The sequence below is a fragment of the Hydra vulgaris genome, chromosome 12 (assembly GCF_038396675.1).
Source record: "Hydra vulgaris chromosome 12, alternate assembly HydraT2T_AEP".
NCBI classification, from domain to species: domain Eukaryota; kingdom Metazoa; phylum Cnidaria; class Hydrozoa; order Anthoathecata; family Hydridae; genus Hydra; species Hydra vulgaris.
The window spans coordinates 46,333,420-46,349,340 of record NC_088931.1 but is presented as its reverse complement, the minus strand read 5'-3'; the positions used below and the strand labels follow the sequence as shown (position 1 = coordinate 46,349,340).

The window sequence follows — 15,921 nt, the reverse complement described above, 5'->3', positions numbered from 1 at the left end:
AACATTTATCACACTCGCATTATTTGTAGTTCTTGGTAACTCATAACCTGTTACACCATTTACAAGTTTGAAACTCTTACGAGACATAAAAATTTACGTTTAATTGAAAATAACTAGTTTTATTACAAAGCTAGCTATTTTCAATTCTTTTGTTCAAGTTTTTACCAACATTCTAAAGTTTATAATTTTGTAAAAGCTTGGAAATTAACAAAATACAAAATACAAAAGGAAATTTCATTGGTAAATTATAATAACTCCAGAAAACCTGAAAAAATAAAACGTTTCTTATAACATTCATGAAAGTTACTTTTCATGAAAGATATGTTTATCAACTTACTACTAAATAAAAAAGAATTGGTGTTTACATACACTGTTTGCACTTACCTAAAAAAATTATTTATGTTTTTGCATAAAACGTTTACAGTACGTGTATCGTTTACGCTTATATTTAAAGCTGATTTTACACTGTACAATGAATTCCTTTAAGTCCATTTGTCTAAAAGTTAAAGACTTTGCAATTCAAAACAAAACAAAAAAATGAAATGGGTTCTTTTTTCTATCAATTTCTATAGTTGTTGACAGCAATTTCGCCAATTTTCATGCTGGTATCACAATGTGAACTATTTTTACCCTTATTCCCTCCACTACCAGCGTTTACAACAAAGAATAAAAGTGTTGACAACAAAGAATAAAATACAACTATCGTCGGATGTCGGTAAGTTAGAAATAATCGCATCAGCTCTTTCAAGCCTGGCTCTTTCATAAATACTCTTCCCTACATTTATATTGTGGTGGTGCTAAAAACATCATCTCTTTAAAAATGTCCCCTATAGGTGGCGTATATAATTAAAAAAATACTGAATTGAAAAAAGTAGCTTACATAAAAAAATGTTTTTAAAAAGCCACCCAATCGAAGCCATCCAAAAGGAGCGAAATTTTGATAAAATTTTAATAATATTGATTTTTATTATTTATTTAATAATAATAATTTTTATTAAAAACACCAACAACAACAACAAAAAAAATGAAATTATATATTTTTTGTTGAAATATTGAGTCTTTATTGAGTTGTATCTAAAAGAAAGTTTTTATATAAAGCAGTTGTTATTTTTAATATTTTTATGTAATTAATAACCACAACAACAACAAAAATTATTTTTGAAACTCAAAAAAACATTTAAAGAAATTTTTCTGAAGAGTATTTTTGAAGTATTTCTGAAGAGTATTTCTGAAGAAATTTTTCTCAAGAGTAATTCCATGTCAAAACAACCGGACCATGCAACCCTATGTCCTTGGATTTTCTTTATATTTTTACCATAGTTAGTACATTATAAAATAAGATAAATCCCAAAATTTCAAGGTCTAACTCCCAACGGTTCGTGAGTAATGGTTGTTTAAATTTTGGCTACTATTATTGTTTTGGTCATTTTCTGCCATTTTTAAATTTACATTTCTCCTTATAAAACCAAGTCTTTAAACATGTGAATTCTAAAAATAAGTGACTTAGTTAATCTTAAGGTGAGGAATTTGAATATACAAATAAAAAACTCATTTTATAATTAAAAAGTACCTAAATATCAATTATAAATGTTAAAACAATGGACACCTGCCCCAGTAAAATTTTTAGGTGTGCGGTAAATTTTTTAAGCTTAAAATTTTAAATTAGATCATTGTATGTTTGAAGAACATTGTGCAAAAAAATCATTTCTGCCGAATACATAGTTTTGTAAATATTTTACTTTTGTAGTATAAATGTATATATATTGCATAGTACTTTAGGAAAAATGATAATTCCTATCTAAATCAAAGTGTTTCTTATGTTATAAAAGTTTTTTTAATGTATCTTTTTATTTCCTTTTTGTTTCCTTGTCTTTCCCAATTATCAAAGTTTAATTGCTGAATTCAGACATATTCGTCTAACTTAAATGTTGTAATTAATCCTACATAAATAATGTAATTATTACTTGTGCATTTTTAAATTTGCAAGTATAACATTTTTAAATTCATTATTAAAATGATTTCATGCGATATTGGTAAAGTTTTGAAGTCAGAATGCCATAAAACCTCATATTCTAGAAATAAAGAGATTTTTTCACTACATAACCTAGACACTGATACTTGTCAAAACATTTTATGGAGATCTGAGTTGCGTGCTAGTGAAAAACTATTCAGCATTTGTAATCACCATTTTCACTACTTTCAAAAAAGATTTGAAAAGAAAAATGGCAATTGTTGTAATGTTTATAAAGTGTATAAAATAGAAATAAAAGGTAATTTGATTTCAAATATATGAATACTATCTGTAAAAGTATACAACTCGTATCTTAAATATCCTTTTTTTTTTTAGGTAAATATTTAATATCTTTAATGATGGCTAGACACTTTGAGTCATTAGGATTAAAAGTTTTACCTGGGTGGAAGTTATGTACTAGCTGTAAGTCAAAGGCAGTTTTATCAGTAGAATACCCTAGTGAAAATGAAGTAGATGAAATATCAATAGAAGAAGATGAACCATTTACTCATATTAATTTATCCCTGGAAATTTTTGGAGAATCTCCTATTAATTTACATTCTGTTGCTTTACATTAACGTGTTGCATCTGCAATAAAAAAATATAAAAAATCAATAAAAAAGATTGGTGAAGATTTAGCAGCCCATTATGAAATAAGTAATTCGCATTTTATAGATAATTCTACTGCGTCTTATTCGAAAACAGATCAAAATAAAGCATCTGATCTGGATAAGCTGACACTATTAATGAAAGAAAAGATAAATGCTTCCAACTATAAAAAAAAATTAAAAATTCTCACTTTAACTTCTGAATCTTGGTCAAGAGACTATGCTTCTAACTACTTTGAAGTTAGTGTGAATGCTATTCGAACAGCACGTCGTATGAAACAGGAGAGTGGCATACTTTCATTCCCATTAAACAAAATTGGAAAAAGTGTTCCACCTAATGTTGTCTCCATTGTTCAAAGTTTTTATGAAGATGATGAATACTCACGAACAATGTCGGTAAAAAAGATTATGTAAGTGTTGGAAAAGGAAAAAATAACAGAATACAAGTACAAAAACGATTGCTATTGTGTAACCTGAAAGAATTGTACAGCCAATTTAAAGTTATAAATCCAGGGATTAATCTTGGAATTTCTAAATTTTGCAGTCTGCGTCCTAAGTGGTGTGTAAGTGTTGGAGCCTCAGGTGCTCACTCAGTTTGTGTATGTGTTTATCATCGAAATGCAGTTCTTCTTTTATATGCAATTAAATGGGATTTAACTTATAAACATTTAATGAAAAAGGTTCGTTTTCAGTTATAAGTGTGTTTAATATACGTTATAAGTTAGGAAATCTAAAAATTGATATCAGTTTATACGGAAATTAAATTTGATACTACTTTTACTTTTAATTATTATTATCATGATTTTAGTTATTATTATAACTATTTAATGATTATAATAGAAAATTTAACAGTAAATTATGATAAATAAACTTATTTTTTAGGTGGTTTGTGACATTTCAAAAAATGAGTGTATGGTTCATAGATGTTTGAGTTGCCCAGGAACAGATGCCTTACAGCTATTTCTTCTTAAAGAGCTTGAAGAACTTGATTTTGATGACGAGTTAAGTTTTAATCAATGGCAAGGTACTGACAGGACCAACTCGTCACACAAACTAAAACTGTTGAAACTTATATAGAGTTAGTAGAGAAGGGTATTGATGAACTAACAGCTCACTCGTATATTTCTAAATGTCAAACAAAGTTTTTTAAAGATTTAAAACTCAAATTGAATGAAAAAGAGTGTATCGTGATTTGTGACTTTTTAGAAAACTATGAATTTGTTGTGCAAGATGAGATCCAAAGTTATCATTGGTGTAAATCTGGATGCACCCTTCACCCAGACTATTTTATGTAATTACATCAAAGAAACCCCTCCTTTAATTTTCAAATTGTATTAATTTTCTGATGGATGTGGAGGACAGTATAAAAATTATAAAAATTTTCTAAATCTATGCCATCACTCAGAAGATTTTTTATTGGAAGTTGAACGGATATTTTTTGCAACCAGTCACGGCAAATCTTCTTGCGATGCAATAGGCGGTACAGTAAAACAAACAATAGCAAGAGAAAGTTTTCAAAGTCCAAAGAAAAATCAAATACTAACAATCGATGCAATGTTTGAATTTTGCACTCAAAAAAAGCTCACAATAAAGTTCTTTAAAATTGATAAAGAAACTATGGTTAATGTTAGAGCTATGCAAATTAAACGGTTTGAGAAGGAAAAACAATACCAGGAACTCGAGGATTTCACCATTGCATACCAGTTTCGAAAACATCTATGTTATTCAAAAAAACTAGTAACGATATAAATCCACAATCTATTAATATAACTAAAAAATCAAGTTACCAAAATTTAAGTTTAATAAATTTTGAGCTAATGCATGAATATTACGCATGTAATAATGTATGAATATTACGTATGTACATATGACTCGTCTTGGTGGATTACAGTCGTCGAGGAAAAAGATGAAGAATATAATGATATAAAAATGAAGTTTATGCATCCACACGGTCCATCTGAACAGTTTTTCTGACTGAAAAGGAATGATTATCGTTGGATACCAATCACCAATGTAATAACATTAATAAGTGCACCAACAATAATATCAGACAAATACGAACTTTCAAAAAAAGATTTTAACAAAATTAATAAGTATACATTTGTAAATCAATAATTTTTTAAAGGATATATTATAAAAAATTGTATATCAGTTCAAGTATGCATCCTTTTTAATTATTTTGAATACTACGATAAGCGAAATATACTATATTTGGGTTTTTTTATTTAGTTTTTAAATTATGTATTTGGCAGAAATGATTTTTTCACGCACTGTTCTTCAAACATACAATGATCTAATTTAAAATTTTAAGCTTAAAAAATTTACCGCACACCTAAAAATTTTACTGGGGCAGGTGTCCATTGTTTTAACATTTATAATTGATATTTAGGTACTTTTTAATTATAAAATGAGTTTTTTATTTGTATATTCAAATTCCTCACCTTGAGATTAACTAAGTCACTTATTTTTAGAATTCACATTTAAGAATTCACATTTAAAGACTTGGTTTTATAAGGAGAATTGTAAATTTGAAAATGGCGGAAAATGACCGAAACAATAAAAGTAGCCAAAATTAAAACAACCATTACTCACGAACCGTTGGGAGTTAGACCTTGAAATTTTGGGATTTATCTTATTTTATAATGTACTAACTATGGTAAAAATATAAAGAAAATCCAAGGACATAGGGTTGCATTTTTAAAAAAAATTGGTTGTTTTGACGTGGAATTACTCTGAAGTGACTTTATGATAATAAGAAGCCGTTCAGTGTTTCTAGATCGCGGGATCGTTAAAATTTTTAAAGCTAGTTTATTCAATTCTTTGTTGTTAAAAATGTTTAAAAAAATATTTACAATTTTACAGCAGTTATTTTCCTACAACTCTACATATTCCTCAGGGATTAAGGTTTTACAATTTTATTACAACGATACCCGTAATATCCCGTACAATTTTGCGTGCATGTAATTTGTACGAAATATTACAATATATAGTCTTTTTATCTTATGAAGGGTTACCCAAATATGTTATTCGGGAAACCCCATAGGGTATCCCGGGTAGCATATTCTTTGTTATGTATACATAACAAAGCTAGTATATGGTATCTGTTACCAGCCACGCAGTAAAGTACGTTGATTGGGTAAACCAGGTGTTGCATAAAATCATTTGATACATTGTACATGATGCGAGATGATAGATGGGCGCAACTATGATGATGCTAAAAATTAAAACAATGAGTTTTTAAAAGTTAAATTTCTAATCTGCGAATATTACAGCGGCTTTATTACTGTTGAATTCTCGTTTAAATCTTTCCTAACGACGCTTTTATGATTAAAGCCAGATTTTAAGGTCCCAGAATCTAAAGTCTGGTGATTAAAACACTCACTTTTATAACTGTAACCATAATTTTTTTTTTTTTTTCTAAATAAGTTATTGTTATACTGAATCTCACTACACGGTGACAAGATTAGAAAGTAAAGTAAGAGGTGTAGATATTTATCCACTTAACAGCAATATTTAAAAAAAAAAAAAAAAAAGTAGACCATATAATATCTCTGACAAGGAGGAAAATAATTCTCTACAAGGAGGAAAATGTGCCAATACAAAATCGTTTGATTCATACTGTTTAAAGCATGATAGAATCACAAGAAGCTCTAATCATATCTGTAACTACTAATAAAGAATCTTTTTTTTATTATTTGTAACTCAATTAATTTTTGTTGTAAATCGGGGATTTTATGGAGGCAGTGGTTTTTTTTGTAAATCGGGGATTTTATGGAGGCAGTGATTTATGGAGTGATTTTTCCTGATTAAATTTAAAGTTTAATGAGTTATCAATAAGTATTTCTTACGATTCGCTTTTTTTTTGTTGCAATTATTTTTTACAGCCATTGATGGAAAAATTTCGGGAAAACACCGAAACACCGTGTCAAAACCTCTTTGTAAGCAACATCTATTGAAACGAATTTTTTTTTTAATTTTTTTTTATTGTTTAACTTTTATTTCGCTGATTAAACAATATTACAATTTTTCATATAAAATAAATAACATCGTAAACATAAAAAACCTTTATAAAAAACGTTTTTAATCTTTTTAATTTATAATATATATATACTTTTATAATCAGTCAGGGACTCAAAGAAGGTAAGGATGATGCGTTTATCATCACAACCTTTTCATAGAGCCCCTTCAGTCACTCATTAAAATAAAAATAAAAAAACACTTTAATTTTTAAAGAAAAATAAAAATTTAATTAAGCAAAACTCATTCTTTTTTGTGTGTGTGTGTGTGTGTGTGTGTGTGTGTGTGTGTAAAAAATTGAAAACACAAAAAAAAAAAATTATTATAAAATTAAAACACATAAGAAGAAGAAAATAATAAAAGATAAATAAAAAGTAAAAATACAAAAAAATCTGAAAACAAATACTGTAAACTATAATATATTGTCAGGAATTAAGGAGATGGTTTTTAGTTTGTTGTTTAAACGATAAAATGCTTTTTAGGTCTTTGATATTTTTATTTTGGAAACGATTCCATATTGATGACCACGGTTTGTAATTAGAAAACGTGACTGCTGTGATTTAATTTTTCCTAGTTGAATCAAATTCAAAATTACAAAAATAAGTTATATAAAATTGGGAAATTATTACTTCTCTTTTCATTTTTTTAAATGGGTTTCGAAATGGGGTACAATTGTAAAATATCTAAATAAAAGTCCTCTATGTTTATAATATTTTAGAAGAAAACACCTGGGGAGCCCTGGTCCCCCCAGCTGTAGTTGACCCTGTTCATAGAATATCTCCTTCATTTTTCATATGAATTGGATATTAGGCAAAAGCAGGTAAAAAGATAAATAAAAATTTTGCCAGTTAAAACTTTCGACTAAAGACACAAACGTCACAAAAAAAAATTGTTTGTGCTTAAAAGTCACAATCAAGAATGCTATTATTTCTAAATCTAAAAAGTTATCTTCCTATGCACGGGATCGTCCCGAACGGGGGTAGTAGGTTCCCCCCCCCCTCCTCAAAGCTGTCATAAACATTTGAATTACCACATTAAAATACTCACAACACTCCTCATGGAAGACCTCTTCGGGATCCTATGCATTTTTATGGAAAGAATGTTATTTTATACGATATATAACAGTGAAAACTGTTTAATTTTTTTCCTATTTATTTATAATATATGAAAAATCACAGGTATGATATGTAAAATAAAATAAAGTTCGAAATTATTGCTTTTTCATTAAAAAATTTTCTTTTAAAAATGACATTTTTAAGCAATGAAACTTAAATCAGCTACGAAGTGGTCTAAAAAAAATTATTGCTACTTTTGTTTATTTCCAATCAGTGGATATCGGAATCATTGTACATCGGAACCAAAATTTGGTTACATTTTTTACTTTATAACTTATACTTGAAGTTGATTCTTTTAATGCGGTATGGTTATAATACCAGAACAACGTATTATCCGGAATCTATCCGGATAACATATCAAGATGGACGATAATACCATCATTACCGGATAATACTATATTATTGAGCCCGAAAACAAAAAAAGTCTGCGGTATATGTTTGTATATTTCCATTTGCACGTTTTTGTAATTACAATTAACAAATTTTTAAACAATGTACTTATACTAAAAGATCGGTTTGATAAATGACTAGTCTTATAGTTGCTGGCCTGAGCATTGCAGGTCGGTATAATTTAAATTTTATGATTTTACATATTGATTTTGATCAATTTGTACTTGATCAACTCATGATCAAACTAAAACCAAAATGACAAAACAATTTTTTTTTATTTGTGTTGTTAATTTGTTATTAAGTTTTTTAAAAACAAAAAGTAAACCAGTAATTTATTTTAAACATTTTTATACATACTAATGTTTAAATAGCAGATCAAGTGTTTTCACTTATAATCAATAATGCAACTTTTTAAGTAATACACTTTGAAAAAACCAGACTATGTTATTTCTGGATTTTCGAATGTGTTCTAGAATGTTCTGAAATGTTGTAGAAATTTCGATTTTTTATTTAAAGTTACCCTTCAGTTTATATCTAAATTTTTTTTTCAACTTATAAAAGAGTCATTCTACTCTTCTAGTCATCTCTCTCTCTCTCTCTCTCTCTCTCTCTCTCTCTCTCTCTCTCTCTCTCTCTCTCTCTCTCTCTCTCTCTCTCTCTCTCTCTCTCTCTCTCTCTCTCTCTCTCTCTCTCTCTCTCTTTCTTTCTTTCTCTCTCTAATAATTTTTAGTTTGCTGCCAAGGGCTTCAAGTACATACATTGACTATCTTATAGCCTGCTGCCACAAAGGAGTGCCGCTAAATCGACTGAGGATTTAGGCTGGGGCAGCAATCTTTTATTTCATTATTCTGTGTGTTTTTTTCTTTTACTGAAAAGTTTTATGCTATATATATTATTATTATAACTTTTTTCAAAATGCTTTTTTCTATTTTTTTTTTTATTTATTTATGTATATAGAGTAACAGGGGGTATTAAGCCCCATTTCCTCTGTTCATATAATGAAATGGTTGGTGTTATTGTATTAAGAGAGTGGGACATTAAGCTCTACATGATAGAGACTAACTAACCAATAAGGAAAATTTTCATAACCATTCCTGGGCTTCTAACCAATGAAATTGATTTTTAATTAGAATATATAGATGAGTGGTTTTTCCATCCAGTTTCCAGTTTCCTTTAAACTTGATAAAAAACTTAAATAAAAGTCAGTGGTTGTTTGTTTTGACTTGAAAAATTATTTCTACATTGGAATTTTTATATTTTTCACACAAATACAAGTACATATAAAGTTAAGTACTTTTTTTAAGTTTTTAACTATTTTTGCATGCTATCAATCAGTTAAAATACTGATATTTGTATAGCAAATGAAATTAGAAATTTTAGCAAAGTAAAATGGCAGTTGGATGAATGTCAAAGACATTGTTTATAAATAGCTCTTCAAATTTATTTTAATACTAAATTTCTATTTAAGATTGTAAATGAATATCATTCTTAAGAGAAATATGGTTCTATTGAATATTAATTAGTTTAATTAGTTAATAGAAAAAATGTTTTAATTAGCAATCACAATGTTTCTGCCTCAACAACATTACTACATTTATTGCTGTCAATATCATTGTCATCTGCAGCATCATCAACAGAATCATCACCTTTATCTTCAGGACCTGAAAAACCACAGACACCATTGTCTACTTTATTATTAGAAAAGTAGTTTATTTAAAAAAATTTTCTCAAAAAACTGCAGCCCAGATTTGCACAAACTTCTGGGGATGGTAGGTTTAACTGCTGAGATTTCAAACATTTATCACCTAACAGGGTGATAAATGTTTGAAGTGGCTGTGAGAAAATGCAACAAAAAAAGATAATGGTCCAAAAAAAAGACCACAACAAAAAGAAGAAATCTCCCAGCCTGAGATGAGAGGGACATTGATGAAGATAATGACAGTGTCTAAGGTGTGGTTTCACAGAGGCCAAAGGGAAGAATGGGACTTACGTGATGTACCATGTTAAATACACAGAAATTCCAGATAGAGCTGATAGTAAAGCCATAGACTGGATCTTTTTAAGTGTTTAAAAATGATGTAAAAACAAATGTTTTACATAGTGGAGCTTATTGCCCCCATTTTTTAAAATTTGAGTCTGCATTAGTTCTAACTATAATTTAATAATGAAGATCGAAAAAATCAAAAAAAATGCATTTTTCAAGCATTTTTGTATTATATTTGTATTCTGTTTAAAAAAAAAGGCTAATATGTTGGAAATTTGAAAAACATTTATATAATTAGTTTCTGAAAATATTAGTTGTTTATATAATTTTTTTGTTTGTAAAAAATAAGTTCTATACAGTTTTTTTGTATTAATTGACCGCTCTTATATTTATTTGATAGATTTTCCCTCAATGTGTGATTTAGTAGTGATCAAAACTTATTGAAGAACATTTATATATTTAAACGTAGTAAGCTTGTGAAATAACTATATTGTAAATAATAAATAAAAAGTTGAGATTTGCAATAAAAACAACATTACAAAAATAAAAAATGTTCATTTTATAAGTTCCTTTTATAAGTAACAAAAATCATTCTCACTATGCATATTTAGCAAATACGAAAACATAAACTATTAACTTGATAGACTTGTTGCTTCAATCAGGATTGGTGAACAGATTCATTCGATTGGTGGACAGGTTCCTCATCTTAACTCTTGTACTACAGAAACACAAAAAATACAATTTTATTTCTGATATATTGATTTGGAATTTTTGATACAACTTCTATAAATAGTGTATCAAAAAAGTTGCATGCATTAGATTAGCCACATATCTTGATTAATCTCTACTTTTCTTTGCATGCAGATATTACATATATATAAAACATTGTTTACTGCTGAAACATTTATCAGAGCAGTAAAGCAAATTATCTAAATAATCTTTTGTTTAAGAAACCTGAAAATAATGGAACTAATTAATAGAAATTCTATTGTGTTAAAAGTCATAAGTGAAGATATTTTTGATAGTTGGCTTCCAGAACACTTTAAGAAAGCCTTGCTGTTTTTTCAAAACATTATCATCACAAAAACAATGGAGATGCTATTAAAATTCTGAACATACTGAATACTCTGTAAAAAAAAGTTTCTTAACTTTCTGTTTTTATTTAAATAGTGTTATTTAAAATTAGTGCAAATTTGATTATTTATAGTTGGCAGAATTGAAAAATTCTTTTTTTTTCTTCATCTTTTTTAGTCTGTACTCTTCATCACCATTGTCTGATGATGAAGAGTACAGACTAAGAAAGACTGGACTGGTTCATCATGCTAGATTTATGGGAAAGAGTATATACTTTCTGAAAGTTTATCTCTAGGTAGCATTTCCAGCCTGATTGATTTTGAGAATAACAAAATAGAAGATAAGTCGTTTTTACAGCTTTATTTTACATTGAGCAGTTAGTAAGGAATGGAATTCCTGTAATTGTTTCATATCTGATGCCATTTTTATGTTTTACAAGTTTTAAAAGTTTTTTTTAACTTTTTATTACTTTTTTTTTTATGAAATATTTTTAGATTATATCAGTCTAAAATATATTAGAATATCAAGGCTCCAAGACAGAAGATATTCAAAAATTAAAACTTGTTATTAAATCTCTTAACACATGGTACTTAGACTTGAATATTGTAGTAATGTCTCTAGTTTACAAAAATGTACGAAAATGGAGTGTCATTGCAAATTTGGAATTCATTAATCTTGAGGTAGTAAATGATTGCAGTGACTATAAAACTAGTTCAATTAAACATTTTTTATGTTTGTTGTTTTTGCTACAAATTTTAAGTTATTTCACAAGCTTACTACATGAAAATATATTAAATATTCCTTAATAAGTTTTGATCAATAAATCACACAATGAGGAGAAAAGACAAAGTACTTTTATCGTATCAAACAAATATTTAAGCAAAAAGTGAATTAACAAAAAAACTGATTATGTAAAGAACTCTTTATATATATATATATATATATATATATATATGTGTATATATATATATATATATATATATATATATATATATATATATAAATATATATATATATATATTTATATATATGTATATATATATATATGAAGTAGTCGAAAGAAACTTTTATGGTAAAAAAAAGTCTCTTTTAACGCTTTTTTTTTTTTACATTTAAGCGACATTTTAATGTTGTCTAAAAGTGAAACAATTAAAGTAGTGTAGTACATTACATTAAGTTTTGTTATTTTTTAATGACTAGAAAGTTTTTTTAATTAATAGTGTTTTTGTTTATGTTTTTTTATTGTTTTATAATATTTTTAAAACATGTGAGGAGTGTTGCTACATTGACTAACAAATAGGTAAAACATGTGAGGAGTGTTGCTTTTTTACTGTAAAACATGTGCAGAATCTTGTTACATCAACTATCTTATTAACTTACTGCTACAATGGAGTGCTGCTACATTGACTATCTTAAAGCCTGCTGCTATAATGAAGTGCCGCTACATTGACTATTTTATAGCCTGCTGTTACAAGAAAGTGCTGCAACATTAGCCAAGAGTTTGGTTTGGGCAAGCAATTTATCTTTAAAAAAAAAACTTTATTCAAGTTTTTAAACTTTTTCTGGTCTGGTTTATTAGCATTCTCTTAAAAACTACAGTTTACTGATTTTTCATTAAGAGATTTTTCGACTAGTATGCAAGTCTCTCTCTCTCTCTCTCTCTCTCTCTCTCTCTCTCTCTCTCTCTCTCTCTCTCTCTCTATATATATATATATATATATATATATATATATATATATATATATATATATATATATATATATATATATATATATATATATATATATATATATATATATATATATTAGGGTGTGTCATAGAACAACATTTTTTGAAAATGTTTGATGATCAGGGTGTGATCAGATTATTGAAAAAAAACAAACAAGATGTTCTTCAATTACAGTTCCACGGCTCCTTAAAATTTCTGATCAATTCTCTGTAAAATTAGGTTGTGGTGCCTTTTCATAAATCTATAATCGTAATCTTGCCTAGAGTACGGTTATAATTTAACAAACAAAAGAAAACTTCTTTTGATGAAGTGTCTTAATGCAGCAAGATCCCTAGCAAATCCGATACTGGCAAGTGTAACCCCACATTGTATTAAGCACCTGAGAGTAACTTGACAGTAATGAAACTGAAACAGTTTTGTTCATATCAAATCGTTCATTTAGTTGTTGCTGCCTTGCTTTTTTCTATTTTCTTGGTAATTTTATAAAATGCAATCCTAAATTTAAAAATTTATTAAAATTTTACAGGGGGTGAGTTAAACTATAAAAATACAGATGTATAGGCTCAATGTCTTTCTAAAAGTTGTCTTGAATAATTTAGTCAGAATTATCACAATGAATTGGGTTGTGGTCTTTCTTAAAATGTACATCCTTAGAATATAAATTTAATGAGGAAATTTAGAATCATAATCTGACTTTTTTACTTAATGTTTCTAAGTATTTTATTAAATTTTTATTACTATACTAAACAAGTTTCGACTAAATTAATTTTAATGAATAGTTAACAGTTGTTTTTTTATTGACCAGTGGACAACAATTAGTTGAGACAATTATTGTTAAAAAACATCAATATTTAATAAAGTTGTTTACCATCACTTTCTGCATTTCATTATTTTATCACTTTCTACATTATAGGTACCATTTACCATATAAAACATTATATATGTTTTATATGATGGAGCATTTGTTTTTTTATTTAATTAAGCCTAAACAAATCCTAATTCATAGTCAGAATGCAGTAATCATTAGAATATCATTACAGATATAAATATTCTACCTCAGATTTTTACCTAAAAATATTCAAAAAAAAATAGTTCTCACAGCAATATGCAAGGGACTTCCAGGCAACATAGTGCAGTAGTGGTTATGACTTATGATCTGGAAGAAAAAAAAAGTTTATAATATTTGTTGTTTTATCAATTTTAGGCCTGGAGTTCCGGAGTCCTTGCTGCTATTATACCTAAGGACTCCGGGTTCAAAAACTAAAAGTTTTAATTTTTTTCCCACTAGTAGTTCATAAGCTTTTTTATATTTTTAGAGCTCCTGGATGCTAAAAACTAGGAAGAAGTAATCTTTTTGTGAAATTATTTAACATCAACTTCTGTGAGTTAAGCACTTAGGAGTACCACCTTTTTTTCCTTTTGATTTTCGTAATTCCTGTTTTATAAGTAACAAATTTAAGTAAATTTGACCATGTTTTTTCATATGTTTAAGAAAAGACCACTCTCCAATACTTTGTAACAACCTAACTAAACTATTCAGGATGACATCTAAAAAAAAAATCAAGCAACATCAGCATTTTTTTAATTATACTTGCTCCAGTATAATGCGATAAAGGTCAAAATTACAAGTGTTATGTTTATTTCTAAATATTTTAAGTTGTTTTATTGGATTGTTTGCCTCAAAATATGTAAGTATACATTTTCAGCTTTCCATTGCACACAGAACAGAAACAAAGACCAAATTCATTTTTTAAAATATTGGATTTTTCTTAGTTTAAGGCATATCTTTGAATAGAAAGTATTGTTTTTTTGTGCTAAAAAAAGATGAAACTTCTTATTATAATTGCTATTTTTTCTACAACTTTGTTACTATTTAAAAAATAGCTCGAACTTAATAGTAAAATTGAAAAATAATGTGTTCTAAAGATTTTAGGGTGTTTTAAAGCATTTGGGAGTAATAAGTTGTAAAAATCTTTTTAAATTATAATTTTCTTATGTTATATGTATGTGGTTAATAATTTAAATTACAATTTTCTTATGTTATATGTATGTGGTTAATAATTTAAATTAAAATTTTCTAATGTTATATGTATGTGGTTAATAATTTTAAAAGATTTTAATTACATAAAAAATTTAAACAAGTTAACTAAAAGTTAAATGTTTAAAAATATTAAACAATTATTTTGATGATAACAAACCACCGTTAGCTTAGTAATAGTAAGTTAGACTAAAAATAGAAATATGGTTACTGGGTTAGATGGTTTACATTGGTTTATGGCCATATGGTTTCTATGTTTTAAAATGAACATGTTACAATAATCTGTAGAAAAGAATTTCAAAAATTTAAATTAATTTAACTTTAGGTGTTGCATATGCCGGCAGATTAGCAATCAATCTTAGTAAAAAAATTAATTGGAACCAAGTGCAAAAAGCTATGCCATCCATTGCAGATATATCTATTAATGCTTATTATAAAGGAGGATTTGAACAAAAAATGTCTAAACGAGAAGCATCGTTAATTTTAGGTAATTTGGCTTTAATTTTTTAGGTAATAAAACATATATGTACATATACATACATATATGTATATATATATATATATAATATATATATATATATATATATATATATATATATATATATATATATACATATATGTATGTATATATATATGTATATGTATAAATACATACAGACATATGTTTATATAAAATCTATTCCTTAGGAGTAAGTCCAAGTGCAAATCTTCAGCGAATTCGTGATTCTCACAGACGAATTATGATTGTAAACCATCCAGATAAAGGAGGTTCTCCTTATTTAGCTTCAAAGATCAATGAAGCCAAAGACATTTTGGAAGGAAAAACAAAATCCAATTAGTTAATGTGCAATAAATTTATAAACTACGTATTAAAATGAACGAAGTTCTTCAAAATTGTGGAAATATGTCAAATTATATTTGTATCATACATAATTCGAATTTTTTTGTACACATA

At 27.2% G+C, this 15,921-nt stretch overlaps 1 protein-coding gene across 1 annotated transcript; it reads left to right on the top strand.

The window, feature by feature from the left end:
* The first annotated feature begins 8,153 nt into the window (after positions 1-8,153).
* On the top strand, positions 8,154-15,921 carry LOC100211445 (dnaJ homolog subfamily C member 15). Its single transcript, XM_065813455.1, has 3 exons — positions 8,154-8,311; positions 15,292-15,453; positions 15,654-15,921. Exons 1-3 carry the CDS (start codon positions 8,275-8,277, stop codon positions 15,803-15,805), a joined length of 351 nt encoding a protein of 116 aa, XP_065669527.1. The 5' UTR covers positions 8,154-8,274; the 3' UTR covers positions 15,806-15,921.

What these genes read in the sequence shown, in the direction of transcription:
- LOC100211445 (XM_065813455.1), top strand. Translation starts at nt 8,275, where the DNA reads ATGACTAGTCTTATAGTTGCTGGCCTGAGCATTGCAG. An exon ending in TGCTGGCCTGAGCATTGCAG is followed by an intron (nt 8,312 to 15,291) that starts GTCGGTATAATT and finishes ATTTAACTTTAG; the next exon opens with GTGTTGCATATGCCGGCAGA. An exon ending in AGAAGCATCGTTAATTTTAG is followed by an intron (nt 15,454 to 15,653) that starts GTAATTTGGCTT and finishes TCTATTCCTTAG; the next exon opens with GAGTAAGTCCAAGTGCAAAT.